Source organism: Anabrus simplex, chromosome 6, assembly GCF_040414725.1.
Source record: "Anabrus simplex isolate iqAnaSimp1 chromosome 6, ASM4041472v1, whole genome shotgun sequence".
NCBI classification, from domain to species: Eukaryota; Metazoa; Arthropoda; class Insecta; order Orthoptera; family Tettigoniidae; genus Anabrus; species Anabrus simplex.
In genome coordinates this window covers 145816670-145831703 of record NC_090270.1, presented here as the reverse complement: position 1 = coordinate 145831703, position 15034 = coordinate 145816670, and the positions used below count along the sequence as shown (strand labels likewise).

Here is a 15034-nt window from a genome sequence, read left to right as displayed (position 1 = left end):
TAAGTTATGTACGAACATCTGAGTGGTGCACGGTTGGCAGTTGCAGCTTAGCGTTAAACCATGGGGGCAGTCAAATAAAATCTGTTAAGCATTACTTTTAATAATCTTACAATATTGAATAAACCCTTTGTTTGTATAACGTGACAATATATTGCATTACTTCTACCTGCTGTAATTAAATGTATCTTAGTTATGTATAGGTTTTTCATTTTATTTGAGGGGGGCCAAATTTTTATTTTGGCAGACGGGTCCGTACTATATTTGTTACGCCCCTGAGCTGAATTGCTGGTAAAAGTATATCTCAAGAAATTCTTCTCTGCTTGTTGAAGTAGGGGCAGGCTGGCCGAGGCGGTAAAGGCGTGCTCGATTCGCCCGGAAGGACGTGGGTTCGAATCCCCGTCAGGAATTTAAGAAACGAGATTTCCACTTCCGGAGGCGCATATGGCCCTGAGGTTCACTCAGCCTACACCAAAAAGTGAGTACCAGGTTAATTCCTGGGGGCAAAGACGGCCGGGCGTAGAGCTAACCACTCTACTCCATCACGTGCCGAGGTTAACAATGGTGGAAGCCTTTACCTTCCACTCCTCCAAGGGCCTTCATGGCCTGTACGGAGGTGACTTTGTTTTTGCTTTGCTTTTGCTTGCTGAAGTATTAAAGATCTTTGCTAGAAGTGAGAAAGGCATGCAGTCGGAAGTGAAGTGTGCACTCGTAAGTGGGTCAGATAGTTGTTGACTTGGCAGTTAGTAATTTCCACTTGAACCATAGAGATGAAATGCGTACATACGTGACTTCATGAATGATTGTCAAGGACGGCGCTATGTTGCAAGGTAGACCTGACGTCAGAAGTGATGATGGCTACTAAAACAAAACTGTTTTTAAATTGACTATTGAAGCAGAACTACAGAGTGAGACGAAAGTTCGCAACTCTTAAGATTTATATTTTGTCACATACAGCAACACGACTGTGTCTGTTCCTTAAATTGATAGGTTGATTTTGTATTATGATTTTGATTCTATTCGTTACAGACCAGTTGAAGGTCAGAGGCGCAGACTTTTATTTACCAAAGGCGTGCCCAGGCATTTTTCTGTGGGGATTAGGATTGGTGGCGGGGGAGGGGCTTCCGAAACGAAAAACTATAGTAACAAATATGTTTTACTTTTAAATAGATTCTACAGAAGGAAAAGTTTGAAATAGTTTTAGAGCAGCCCTGAAGATGGTTTTCCGTGGTTTCCCATTTTCATACCAGGCAAATGCCGGGGCTGTACCTTAATTAAGGCCACGGCCGCTTCCTTCCAATTCCTAGGCCTTTCCTATCCCATCGTCGCCGTAAGACATATATGTGTCGGTGCGACGTAAAGCAAATGAAAAAAAAAAAAAAAAAACCTTAACGGGTGAAGTAAATTCATAGCGGTCTGGTGGGCGGAACACGCTTTAACACGTGCGTGCTGTGCGACACAAAGATTTGTCATTTGTTTTACAATAGAGGTAAAAATGTTTCATTGCAAGTAATAATAATATTTAGAAGTTTATTTCATTTAAAAAATCTTCTAGCGGCTCGATAACATGAACATATTTCTAAATGTTTACAATTTTTTATGGTGCAAAGTGTATCTATATAAATGAAGTTGTAGGGGGTCCGCTGTCTGTAATTTTGTTTGTTTTGCCAATTTTTCAGATATTTACCCGTTTTAGGTCAACTCAAGACCAAATCGATGGTTTTTATTTTTCGTGTCTGTTTGTCTGTCTGTTCCACCATCACGGCGAAACGGCTGGATAAATCTCAACCAAACTTCATATTTAGATTATACTCATCCCGAGGAAGGTTTCCATATGCATATCATATTAAAATCATTGAATAGACGGGGGGTTTATAAACGACTTTCGTTACGTTCATAATTTACCTTACTCTTCAAATGACGGAGAAATTTACTATTTTCTGCGGGTATCGTGCTCTGCATTTAGTGACCGATAGACCGACAACCAACCTACAGGTTACCATGGCAACGTCTCTGATTGCATGCCAGCAGGGAAGTAACGTATTGCCATTTTCCTCATTATGCATTTAAATTCGTGGTTCCTTGGGTAGAAGGCAAGAGAGGCGTCAGTTGGCCATTCCGCGGGATATTGGCGGAATATCGTTAGAGGTTACAACCGTCCTCGAATAGCTTAAGTAATGACACCATTAATCATCTTCTTATCTGTTTACCTAAGAATCCCTGAGCCTAAATTTATCCTTTGTTACCGCTTTCTTATATCCATAACTCACACCAGCATAATTTATTGAGGGGCATTTGATTTTCCAACACATTCACTTGGTATTTACATGTGTCACCATCCGGCCATCCTCAGTTATAATCCATTTTCTATTAATGTCAGCTTTGTTAGCTGCATTATTTTCTTCCTTAATTACTCCGTATGTATGCGAGTGCTAATCCCGAAAGCTGGACACTCTTTTCTTTGAGGAAATATTCTAATCTATGCAAATGTATAACTTTTGGCCCCGGAAAATATCGAAATGTGGATGCAGTTTTAACGACGGTGCAGACCTTTCTGTCGGAATAATTGGTGGCTAAACCGTAAGTCGTATCACAAAATGTCGCGTTTCAATTTGGAGAGATCTACAACTTTGGGTCTATGACAGTTTGTCGTATCTCTATCCCTTATTCGTTAAATAGTACTGCATTTCTTGAGTTCAAGTTAATGTTGACATTTTTACGCGTGTTGTTATTGTTTGGCACACTTATAGGAAAGATGCAATCATGACATTGGGCAGGCACATTGACATGACCAGTGGCCATATGTTCGCAAAATTTTATGATTCCAGGGTTACATAAGTATTTAAAAAAAATAAAGTAGTTATGTGAAAACTACCAAATTTCACCCCATTCAATGAATAACTGAATCTAACCCATAAATATATTAGATACGGTAAAATGTCATAGGACCAGCCATGCAGAACACTGAACGGGTTGTCTGATGGTGAAGTCAGTTTGTAGGTGCAATTCAGTATAGTCTTACTCACTGCATTTGCAGTAATTTACGGAGAAATCGGTATACAGTGTAGAATACCGTAGCGAAGCACGGGTACATTTTCTAGTTAAGAACATAAAAACAAACAATCCGTATATCTCACCAAAATTGAAATTTCTGTTTGTTTTCAGCAAATTTGTTAACTATATTCATAGAGAAATATTTAAAGATAGAACAGATGTTATAGGTTAATTTAAACTGTTCATTTTGCAAATGTTTGTTTTTATAATATTTCGAATTTATTGTGGGCTATTTCATAGCCCGTATATGGTGTTTAAATTTGTCAAGTTCACTTTAATTTCCGAAGGGGTTTGACCCCCCCCCCTAACCTCCCCCCTGGGTACGGCCTTGCTTTTTACCATCAAGAACCACTGAATATATTTGACGAAACTACTTGCTTAGACACAGGCAGTTTACAAAACGCTAGAATAAATTTTCTTTCAGAATTCCAGTTATCGCTAGCTTTTCAGCTTGGTGGCCACAAGTGTAGTCTCAGTCAATTCTTGTGACACCTTCAAAATGGGATCACACCTCCAAATTTTAGGGTGATCCCTTTACATTAAAACTCTACTTAACAGTTGCCTGGGTTTGTTAAAGGACTTGTACGATCAGAATGCATGTTTTCTTTTATAGTAAATAAATTAGAAACTATGCCTAATGCTATATATTTATATTCTCTGCATAATAATCATCGTTTGTTCAAGATCTTTATTGCAAAATACTGTGGTATACATCCTGCTCTCTGGTTGTATACCCTACATTCCTGTACAGTTCATTAAGTCTTAAATCTGTAAACTCATGACGTTGAGGACTGGCAGAGAATGGTGTTGCATGCGTAACGGTACTGCTGACTTAATCATGCATACCTTCGACATGATTGTGAAGTTGTGAGGAATTCTAACCACATCTCATGACCTCACTAGAGGTGCGGCTGTTCAGTAAATCAGATTTTTTAACTCTTAAAACGAATGGTATTGTCAGTATTGTATAGTATTGTCCTATGAAACAGTCCAACCAATGTTAGAATTTCGCTGTTAGGAGGGACAACGTACATATCGGAAACTGAAGGAAAGACATTAGTTTTAAATCTGTCATGGACCGATGTCTATGGCATAGTCGGTTGGTAGTTGGCCTCTTGTCCCAAGATAACTAGTTTGATACTTGTTGCGGTAGGTAGCAGTTTTTAGTCTGTATAAATGCGACAACTCCGTATCATTGACTTCTCTCAAATTTAAGAATCCATTCGAGACAGACAAAATTTCGATACTCTGACGTCATTTAAGACGGTATTCAGCACGGACGTCAAACATTTAAAATATATTTTCACTACTGCATTTTTAATCTGTTAGATTCTATAAATCTAATTTCAGTTTTAATGTTCCTTAGATCATTTTTCTACTGCCTTGAATTGCAAGTTCGTTCTAGAAAATATTCAGGAAATGACAAGCTACCTCACTTGTTTAGTACGCCTAATTTTAGTGCGGCCCTCGGCTTTTGCGGTTTCCCTATAACCTTTGGTGGGGCTATTTGAGGATCCAACCAGCCTCGTGGGTGTTAACTTAACAGACAACAGAACTAATTTAGAATTACCGGTACCTTGTACATCTTGTTACTCGACAATTTAGGTTGAATTAGAAGTTGTAGACATTCTCAGTCGATACAATTTTAGAATTCAGTGCGAAATATTCCTGGCAAAGGTAAGTTCATAATTCTAGGGCTTTATGTTCCTCGGGTAGCTTGGCGGCATTCCTGAGATAAGATAGCTCTTCTGCTTAGGTCGTAGGCATTATGCTGCATTCTCGTTGAAAGAGACTTTTGTAAATGGTTTCCTTTTTTTTCTAATTCTTTTCTCTTCCTTATTATTCTTTCAGTTTTTAATGAAACCGAGTAAGTCAGACTTAATGGAAGATCAGTTGTACTTTGCTTCCTTATTTGACAAGTTTGCTAGAGGTTCCCGACTTCTGCCTCATAGATAATTCGTTATTACTCGTTCCTTCACCGAACAAGGAAATGGCTAAGGGAGATGATGATCATCATCATTATCATGGTTATCATAATCTGAATGTTCTATTTCCATCAACAAATTCACATTATTTCCGCTGGGGCAATCTGGATGACCGGGAAATGAAATATAGAATGGCGAAATTTGTTCTAGATAAGGTTTTTCACTACAAGAATTACAAGAACCATCGTCAAATTTTCAACCTTAAATTTAACCCACTGGTGCTGAGTAGGTACTGAAACAGAGCAATCCTGAATCACGGAACTTAAAACCTAACCTCTTTAAAAGGTTTGTGACCAACGAGGCGAGAAGCATGCACTCGTTCCACTCAAGGGATTGTGTATGGGGGAATGGTGTGATAGAACGCATGTGACCTGGGACTATCCGCGTACCACATTCCACACGCGAAACTCGTAACTGTTCGCACCCGCCGAACTTGGGCAAGCATGTTTCATGCCTGCCAAATGGGTCCTTCTTTGTACAGTTCTTTCTTCCTTGGCCAGACCTACACTCCTACAGTGCGCTCGCAGTATAGGCCTGATGGAGATCCCTTCGTTAAAACTAAGAAAAGAAAGAAAAAAGTTCCATAATTATCCTGCAATTACATTTTTCAGGGCAAATAATTTTACTCTTGCTGAGTAACGTATGGACCGTGGTAGTCAGAAGATGTGCAGTAAAATACACATCGTACAAGGAAGCTTCATCCTCCAGAGATCTGAAGCTCGAATCTCGGCGATAAAAGTAGCAGAGTTTGTTTATTCCCTGTTTTATAATACGCCAGGAAATCGCTGGAACACTTTATTTGTATTCCCGGGCACCTATCTCAGTCTCAGTACCAAGTTTGGTTGTACACATTTCTGGGCTCAAAATCAAAAAAAGCCTACAAAAAATTCAATGTATTCGTGTCTCAACACTTCTCAGTGGAACAGACTGAAGCTTTTACTGTCCAAAGCCTCTTACGTCAACCACTACCTCACCTGCTTGCTGATCGAAATAACATCTTCCAATGATTTAAGTTCAGCGTGTCCAATTATTTTACAACGAAATGGATATATTTTCTCTCATTTCTGCTGATTATCAGTGGTTTGACTGTAGAAATATGTCTGTGAGTCTCAAACAAAAAACCTTGTTACAGATTTTGTTTTGTTCTTGCTTGTGGTAGTCATTTGTCCTTTTGTTGGATGTCCGGATGGCATGTTGATTGATCTTGGTACTATTTTATTTTTCCTTTAAACGTGGTTAGTTTATAAGCGAGCTTACACATTCACCGTACGTTTAGATTCTTACATTTTGGAACAACAGACGAGCATCATTTCCTTAAATCTTGATGGCTAAAGAACCCGGTTGTTGACAGTAACTGTATGCATGTAAGTTTGATGAGTGAAGGGAGAATGTGCTGTCGCGAAATAACATTCCTTTGTAGAACATTGGCTGACCAGTATTCAGACCTTCAGGTTTAGAATTTCTGAATAGCGCGTGTGAGAGAGAAGGGGGTGTCCCATTTGGCCTTTTTAAAATGAAGTCACGTAAAATTACAGACTTTCTTACTTGGCTAATCTTCCGACTGGGCGAGTTGGCCGTACGGTTAGGAGCGCGCAGCTGTGAGCTCGCATACAGGAGATAGTGGGTTCGAACGCCACTGTCGGCAGCCCTGAAGGTGGTTTTCCGTGGTTTACCATTTTCACGCCAGGCAAATGCTGGGGCTGTACCTTAATTAAGGCTACGGCCGCTTCCTTTCCATTCCTATGCCTTTCCTGTCCCATCGTCACCATAAGACCTTTCTGTGTCGGTGGGTCGTGAAGCAAAAAAAAAGCAAGCTAATCTTCCGCACACAACGAATGTTAAGTAATAACGACTGATAATCCCTTTAATTTCTTGCTCTAAATTAGCGTCTTCTAAATTAATTATTCAAGTAAATTAAAGATTCACGTAGGATTGAAACTGTGCATCTTCTGTGGGTTATCATATCCCAACATTTCTGTCGCATTTAACATGAGCACTTCGGAGTTCGTGCAAATTACTTCCTGTATTAGGGAATGATTTTTTTCTGTTTAGTTCTCGCTCTCCTTTACTTGCACCTCTGGCTGAGTGGTTCCAGGAATTTTCTCTTATGTTCCACTATTTTTCCATTCTCTTGTAACCTCATTCGTGCCACAGTGTATTGTACAGGAAACCATTATCATAACGTGTTTTGTTTCACTTTTTTGGTTCAAACAAGTCGGAACAGAAAACAAGTGGATTTTGGAATATGCTAGTATGGAGTTTCTCTCATTGAAGAGTATCTTACTAGGATGATTCACTGTATTTTTCCTTATTGTAATAAGATGTGCACCTTTATGGTATGTCCTTTAGTTAATTTGTTGCTGCCCTATCAGAAGATCCTTCATTTCATTAACGATCATGTGTGTTCCTTCCTGTCCTGCTGTTCCTTTGAGTACTTTCTCTCAATCAACTCATTGAACTATCTTGTTACAGCAGGGTTTATTATTATATGCAGCTCCAGTACGTGTTGTTTGTTCCTTCGATCTTGTCGGTTTATTCAGTCATTGCTGTGTGTACTTTGAACCAGTGTTCTGTATTCTGGTTACCTTATTTGCACTAAACCTGTTAGTGTTGGAATCTTCCGCTTTCACTTCGTAAGTTTTGCATTCATAGACATGATGATGTATCACGATTATTCAGATTCACTAAATTTATTTTGAACGTTGGTGAACAAATGCACTATTTAAAAGAAACATTGTTTTAACATCTATTCTTTCTCCAACGTTTGAGGTTACCACACTGACAAAGAATATCATGCAATGCAAATTCAGTAATCTAAGTACAGTTTAGAATAACATAATACAGACCTGTTACATTTACATTACCTATCGGTCTTCGATATATGGATAGGTAAGGTAATGTACGTTCAGTCGTTGCTGATCAGTGATCACTCTGTGTGGTATTTTCAGTATAGCTACGTCCGACTCGTTGGCTGAACGGTCAGCGTACTGGCCTTCGGTTCAGAGGGTCCCGGGTTCGATTCCCGGCCAGGTCAGGGATTTTAACCTTAATTGGTTAATTCCAATGGCACGGGGGCTGGGTGTATGTGTTATCATCATTTCATCCTCATCACGACGCGCAGGTCGCCTATGGGAGTCAAATAGAAAGACCTGCACCTGGGATATCCCGGCACTAAAAGCCGTACGACATTTCATTTCAGTATAGCTACGAAAGATGCAGTGATTGAATATGAATGGATAAAACGCCACCGTTGGCTGTACAAACACACCCAGTTTTGATCGCCTTGTTGCGGTACATATATTGGGATATTTAACTTTTACGACCTAACTACTTCAGATTTTTCAGTATATAGATCATAAAATGTGCGTAGGTAGCCTACCGATTCATAAAAATGGATTTAGAATTAAGAATTAAGGACACCTAATTAAAAGTCGTGACATTAAAATAATATAGGTCTTATATACATATATATGTAGATATTATATTCTTTATCGACTGAATACTTTGGATCACATTAATACTATATCTTCTGGATTGCGAGACCAAATGCGATTGTTCTCCATACTCAGTTGTGTTTTAATTGAAAACACATGAGTAATTATTTTCATCCCAGGGTTTCATGTCTGTGGAAATTATTTTACATCAGCATCAATGTCGCTACTAGAATTTGTTTTCCTTTATTTGGCATATTATTTCAATATGTTTTATGCCTTGCCTTTTAGTCTGCAACAATGGTTTATTTATTGCATTTTTCGATGCGTTGTAGTAGTTGGTTTATTCTTCGAAACATGGATGGTATTTAGTTATACATCTGAAATATTTCTTATTCGAAGAAGTCAGAACTTTGTCCAGGTTGCAAGTACATTTAAGAGTCCTCGGTCTAATAATAATAATAATAATAATAATAATAATACTCTTAATAATAATAATAATAATAATAATAATAATAATAATAATAATAACTGATATGTGATAATTCTTTGTTGTGAGCTTTCGCTTTCCTAAGGACCCCTTTGAATTCAGTAGGTGAAATGTTATAAATGTGAATAAGAACTTTAAGGTCTTTCTAAGCACATTATGCGTGGTTTGTGTGATATTGTTGATTAGTGATTTTAGTATTCATCATAGCTTCTGATCGGCCGTCCTTTAAAAGAGAAATTTGCGGATAATATCAAGAATTTTTTAGCTTGAAGAGTGTTTCTAAAGCTTAGCTAAAATTAGTTCTTGAATTATTTTTCTTCAATAATGCAGGTAATTTATTTCAAAGCCTGTAATGTTGTGGAGTCTTCACAGAATTTCTGATAAGAGTATTTTTTTGTTTTATATTGCATAGAAGTTTCTTCCTGTTATCAAGATATTGAAGAAAAAATTCAGCCGCGTAAAGTGGCTCAGATGGTAGAGCACTGGCTTTCTTGGCCCGAGTTGGCGGGTTCGATCCCTTCGCATTCGAGTGGTATTAGTGTCCTCTGCGAGTCTCGTGTTGGGAAATTTACCGAAACTTAAGAGAACCTCCTGCGGAAAAAAAAAAAAATCTGGCTACTCGACGTCTCCGAAAATCGAAAAAACGTGGTCCGACTCCAACCCATTGTGCTGTGGAATTTTTCTAATGGAAGAGAGAACACAGCTTTGAATTTAACAGTGAAAATCGCATCTTGAATAGAAACCATAAGATTAACATACGTATGAAAATACGTAGGGGGCAGGTTTTTTGTACTTAAACGGTTAATTGTATAATTCAGGAAACGTAGTCTAACAGTAAAACACATACACACAAAAAAAAAAAAAAAAAACAGAGTTCAGAAATCAGTCTTAAATATAAGGAGTATTTCGGATTGAGAGAATGGTACACGTTTTTAAATTGAAGTGTCGTCACTTTTCTTGTAGACAAACGTTTTGATGACTGAAAATAGCGCATAAGTCTGGGAAAAGTATAACCATTACTCAAATTCTTCGTACACCATCTGGATTAGGCCTATGTTACTATACTTAAAATACTCATCACTAATAATTTATTTAAACTTTGCTTTGCTTGATTTACGGAGACAGGGCTATCTTCGGCACACTGGGGTAAATTGGTCGCAGGTATTATTTTGAGGACCGTAAATAAATTAGGGACTCTTTAGAGGCTAGCCAGTTGCGAAAACATGGCCACTTGTATCTAATGGAACGAGTCCTCTTCTAGTATTTGCAGTAACGAGCGAGTTGATTTTGTAGTTTGGGTGACGTAGCTGTGAGCTTACATTCGGGAGACAGTGGGTCGAACCCCTCTGTCGGCAGTCCTGAAGATGGTTTTCAATGTTCACACCAGGGGGCTATACCTTAAATAAGGCCACGATCCCTTCCTTCCCACTCCTATCCCTATTCCATCATATCGTGTGCCGGTGCGATGCAAAATAGATAACAACATTCACTTTTCATTTTCATTTTCTTGTAATAATTTGCTTAGGTTTTGTGCTGTAGAATCTCGAAAACAAGGAATATTTCGTGCTTTTTGTGCCAGAGTACAGAGTAATTGATAGCCTACTCAACCATATGCTTCACACACACTTTAGGAGAGCACTTACTTTGTGTCTAAGAAATATGAAGTACCTAGAACAACACTCCGATATTGGATGGACGGAAGCTTCAGGCAGCCATATGCCCATAACAAAGACAATTTCAAGCAAATACTTAGCAGGTTCGATCCTGACTCAGTCCAGTGATATTTGAAGGTGTTCAAATACGTTAGCTTCGTGTCGGTAGATTTACTGACACGTAAAGGAACTCCTGCAGGACTAAATTCTGGCTCCTCGGCGTCTCCAAAAACCGCAGGGGTAGTTAGTGGGACGTAAAGCAAATAATAAACTTCGTAGATCTACCAATCGGAAACTAATTCGGAGAAGCTGATATTTCTGAAACAAAGTCGTGATATGGAGAAGGGATAGAAAAATGAATGGGGGATGGTGACTATGACTTTTTGTGTGTACGTATGCACGAGTAGTGTAATGACAAATATGGGTCTCCGCAAAAAGAGTTCAAGGAGAGCAAACGGTGGGCACGCGTAATGTGCATATTGTGAATATTTTACATGTTATTTTGTGCAGATGTTTGGATTTTTCAGACTCCAAGAACTAAGTGATGAGTTAAGATATGGTTGTCTTTCAAGTGTTATACTTCGTAATGCATAAGCTTTAATTTCTCAGTCGTTTACCTTCATGTTACAAATTCATTTTCACTAGTACAGTATGTCTGAATTTAAGTTAAAGCAATATTATTTTGCTGTGAAACTTGCCCTTTGTAGGTGTGGGACAACTTCGTCACATGCGACACTTTTTTTAAAAGAATATACTGTATTTCGCTGTTTGTCGTGTTCGCCTCCGTAGCGTAACAGTCTCATTAATTGCCGCCCTCGGAGTCCGGCTTCGTTTCCCGGTACTGCCGGAGATTTAAGAATTGCAGGAGGGCTGGTACTAGCAGCGCACCTCCATTGGGGGTTTGCCTGGAAAGAGTTGCACCACCTCAGGACGAAGAAAAGAGTTTACTTTTGTAATTTATTTCATAAATTTGGCTATTTGAAATTATCATATGCCAAAGATAACATCCATACGAAAGGTTTCATTTTTTTTTTTTTTTTTTTTTTTTTTGCTAGGGGCTTTACGTCGCGCCGACACAGTGGTTTCATTTTTAGCTGCGTATTTTTCTCCCTAAACATTCAGTTATTTCCTTAATGTGCAAATGTTACCCCGTCTTCCCCTACTTCCTATTGTAAGGAAGGATGAGTAGTCTGTTTTCGTCCCCTAAATAAGAACCCAAAATCAAATAAACAAACCTGAATTTCCTTTCTCTTTGTTTCAGTTAAGATCTACATGAGCCCAGTGGAAACCCTCTGCACGAATATAGACTACTATATTCCGGATGTGGACAATGTTACCAAAACTCTCTCAGATGACGCCATGGCAAGATTACGTGAGTGCTACCACATTGTCTTAGTACAATATTCTAGGCAGAATAGTTTTGTAAAATAGATTGCTTAAACATTTCAGAATGTTGGGATTATTTCATGAACATAGAAAAAGGAAGTAGTCGTGAATCGGGACGTTTCACGAAGAAATGCTATATCTTCTTTTGTTGTTGATGTTACAAAAGTTAAGTTACCCTGTGAGCTTTAACTAGGGTTTGTTGTCTACACAACTTGAAATACTTTCGTCTATAAATAATGTCCAGGACAGCAGAAATCTTCATCAAATAAGTGGACAAAACTTCTTTGAAATACATCTTGAATTAATTGTACTGCATTTTATATTTAATTTATTTATATACTGAATACTAAATACAACACACAGAACTAATAAAAGCCTTTTTCCTCCCAGATATGGGTCGCTCGATGATTGCATTGTTCATCGTTGCCTTCTTCACCGTATTCGTGGCATTCTGGACAGGTGTTGCTGGATGCTGGCGTCGATCACCAGGAAATATCACATCTACTGCCATTCTTATGCTTTTAGCTTGTAAGTATGACATAGTTCCTACACATTGCCTCTAAATACACTGTAGTATCGTCAACATTCTTGAGGATTTAACGAAATACTCACTTTTTATACTAGTTGTTAAAATTTCGGATGTAACTTATTTAGAATGGTACAATAATGATACATGCATGAATTTCCAATTACACGTATTGTCTAGTAGTAAATCGGTCAAACCAGTCAATAATGATCTTCATTTAGGGCTGTCGCCGATGTGAAAGATTCTCTATCAATTGTTTACCTAGCTTTTTCTTAAATATTTACAATTAAAGCTATTAGCTAGGGAGGTTTCAAGTAGTCAAATATATTATCCAGGAGCGAATAATCCACGTTTTGTCTTAATCAAGAAACCAGTTAGACGTAGAATTCCAAAACGGTTTCCATTAGTTATTTTTTTCTTTTGCTAGGGGCTTTACGTCGCACCAACACAGATAGGTCTTATGGCGACGATGGGATAGGAAAGGCCTAGGAGTTCGAAGGAAGCGGCCGTGGCGTTAATTAAGGTACAGCCCCAGCATTTGCCTGATGTGAAAATGGGAAACCACGGAAAACCATTTTCAGGGCTGCCGATAGTGGGATTCGAACCTACTATCTCCCAGATGCAAGCCCACAGCCGCGCGCCTCTAGGCGCATGGCCAACTCGCCCGGTACCATTCGTTATCATTGGAACCACCCACTGTCTTTAATTCACATACAATACTCTTATTGCATTGTACATATGACTCTTTGGTTAAATGGTCCATCCACATTGCGGTTGGCGCCAGGAAGGGCACCCGGCCGTGAAACATAACTAAATTCACATGTGCAACACAGTTTGCACCCACAGGCGTGGGAAAAGAAGTAGAAGACTACTCCTATGGAATAGTACAAGATAGTATAATTTCATTTTAACCAAGAAATTGCGACAATTTTCTGCTGTCAGTTACACAGGATTAGAAACTGTCCGAAGAACTGCGTAAAATTTTAAAACCGGATAGTAACTTATTACAGAAATACGAAGTTTGCAATTGTGAGATAGTGGCATATTCAAAGCAAGTTTCTTTGATTTGACTCCGTAAGGTACTTGGTAATTATTATAGAAAAAATATCTGAATGCTCATAACAAGGACAGTAGACATCTTACTCTGGACATAAAAGGGGAAATTGATTTCTTTCTTTATAATCAAATTACTATAATATACCTACTGATTGAAATAGTTATAAAAGAAATTTGCTTGCCTGTTTCTGATATTACAGCTGCCAATTAACTACAGGCCTACAAAACTAAGAGGGTTTAGAACGCTACATAACAATTGGAAGCCATTTTGATGGACATACAGATTTAGTTCCCAAGACATGGAAATGGAAAAAGACAAAAAGAAAGTCTTGTTTCTAAATTTCTCTACTTCCTGACAGGAATCGAACATGAGTGAAGAAAAGTGCGCCTTTACAGCTTCGATACCCATTTAACAATATAACATATTTTGCATATTCATATATGAAAAGTGTTTTATCAAGAAATGCAGAAAAATTCATGTTTCTTACAAATATTTTAGTTATGTATGTGTCAGGCAACAAAGAATAAACAGAAATTAGTTGATCCAAAGTAATGGAAGGAAATAATAAGCTTAAAAATCCTTAAGGAGAGAGGGTTGTTTGGCTGGCTGTCTCAGAAAAATGTATCAGGATGTCAGACATGAAAATAGAGATAATCCCAGATAAACAGGATGTATGAACAACCTGATAATAAACTTAACCATGATAGGTTAATATTGTGTTTGGTCCGTATTGACTGGTCTAAATGTACAATATAACTATTTATAATAGTTTATTTAAATCCGCCTTGATCAATACACTCATTAAATGAAAGAAACATTATTTATTAACCATACATGTTTCGGGAAAACTCAACCATTCCCTTCATCAGTGGTTAGATCAAAGAATTACATAATGACACAATCTTTTGTTTTACAATTTAAAGGAGTATTGTTTCCCAATACATCATGTCAAAGAGTAAAGAGAACTTACGAAATATTATAAAAATGATCAATACATACAATTTTGGTTGAACTGAATGAGAAAAGAAGAAAAACTTGAAGATCATAAATTTGTATAGTGTTTTCTCATTCAGTTCAACCAAAATTGTATGTATTGATCATTTTTATAATATTTCGTAAGTTCTCTTTACTCTTTGACATGATGTATTGGGAAACAATACTCCTTTAAATTGTAAAACAAAAGATTGTGTCATTATGTTATTCTTTGATCTAACCACTGATGAAGGGAATGGTTGAGTTTTCCCGAAACATGTATGGTTAATAAATAATGTTTCTTTCATTTAATGAGTGTATTGATCAAGGCGGATTTAAATAAACTATTATAAATAGTTATATTGTACATTTGAACAACCTGACTCAAGGTTGTGGTTTAAATCTCTCTAGATCCAAAAGATAATGCATTAAAACTTTTTTTTTTTTTTGCTAGTTGCTTTACGTCGCACCGACACTGATAGGT

At 37.8% G+C, this 15034-nt stretch overlaps 1 protein-coding gene across 3 annotated transcripts in view; it reads left to right on the top strand.

The window, feature by feature from the left end:
* LOC136876215 (claudin domain-containing protein 1) overlaps nt 1–15034 on the top strand; it is a 254354-nt gene that overhangs the window by 218917 nt on the left and 20403 nt on the right. For all 3 annotated transcript variants that reach the window (XM_067149974.2, XM_067149976.2, XM_067149977.2), the window contains 2 exons: nt 11871–11981; nt 12386–12523. In XM_067149974.2, coding sequence (XP_067006075.2) covers nt 11871–11981; nt 12386–12523 — 249 coding nt within the window. The remainder of the gene's footprint in view (nt 1–11870; nt 11982–12385; nt 12524–15034) is intronic.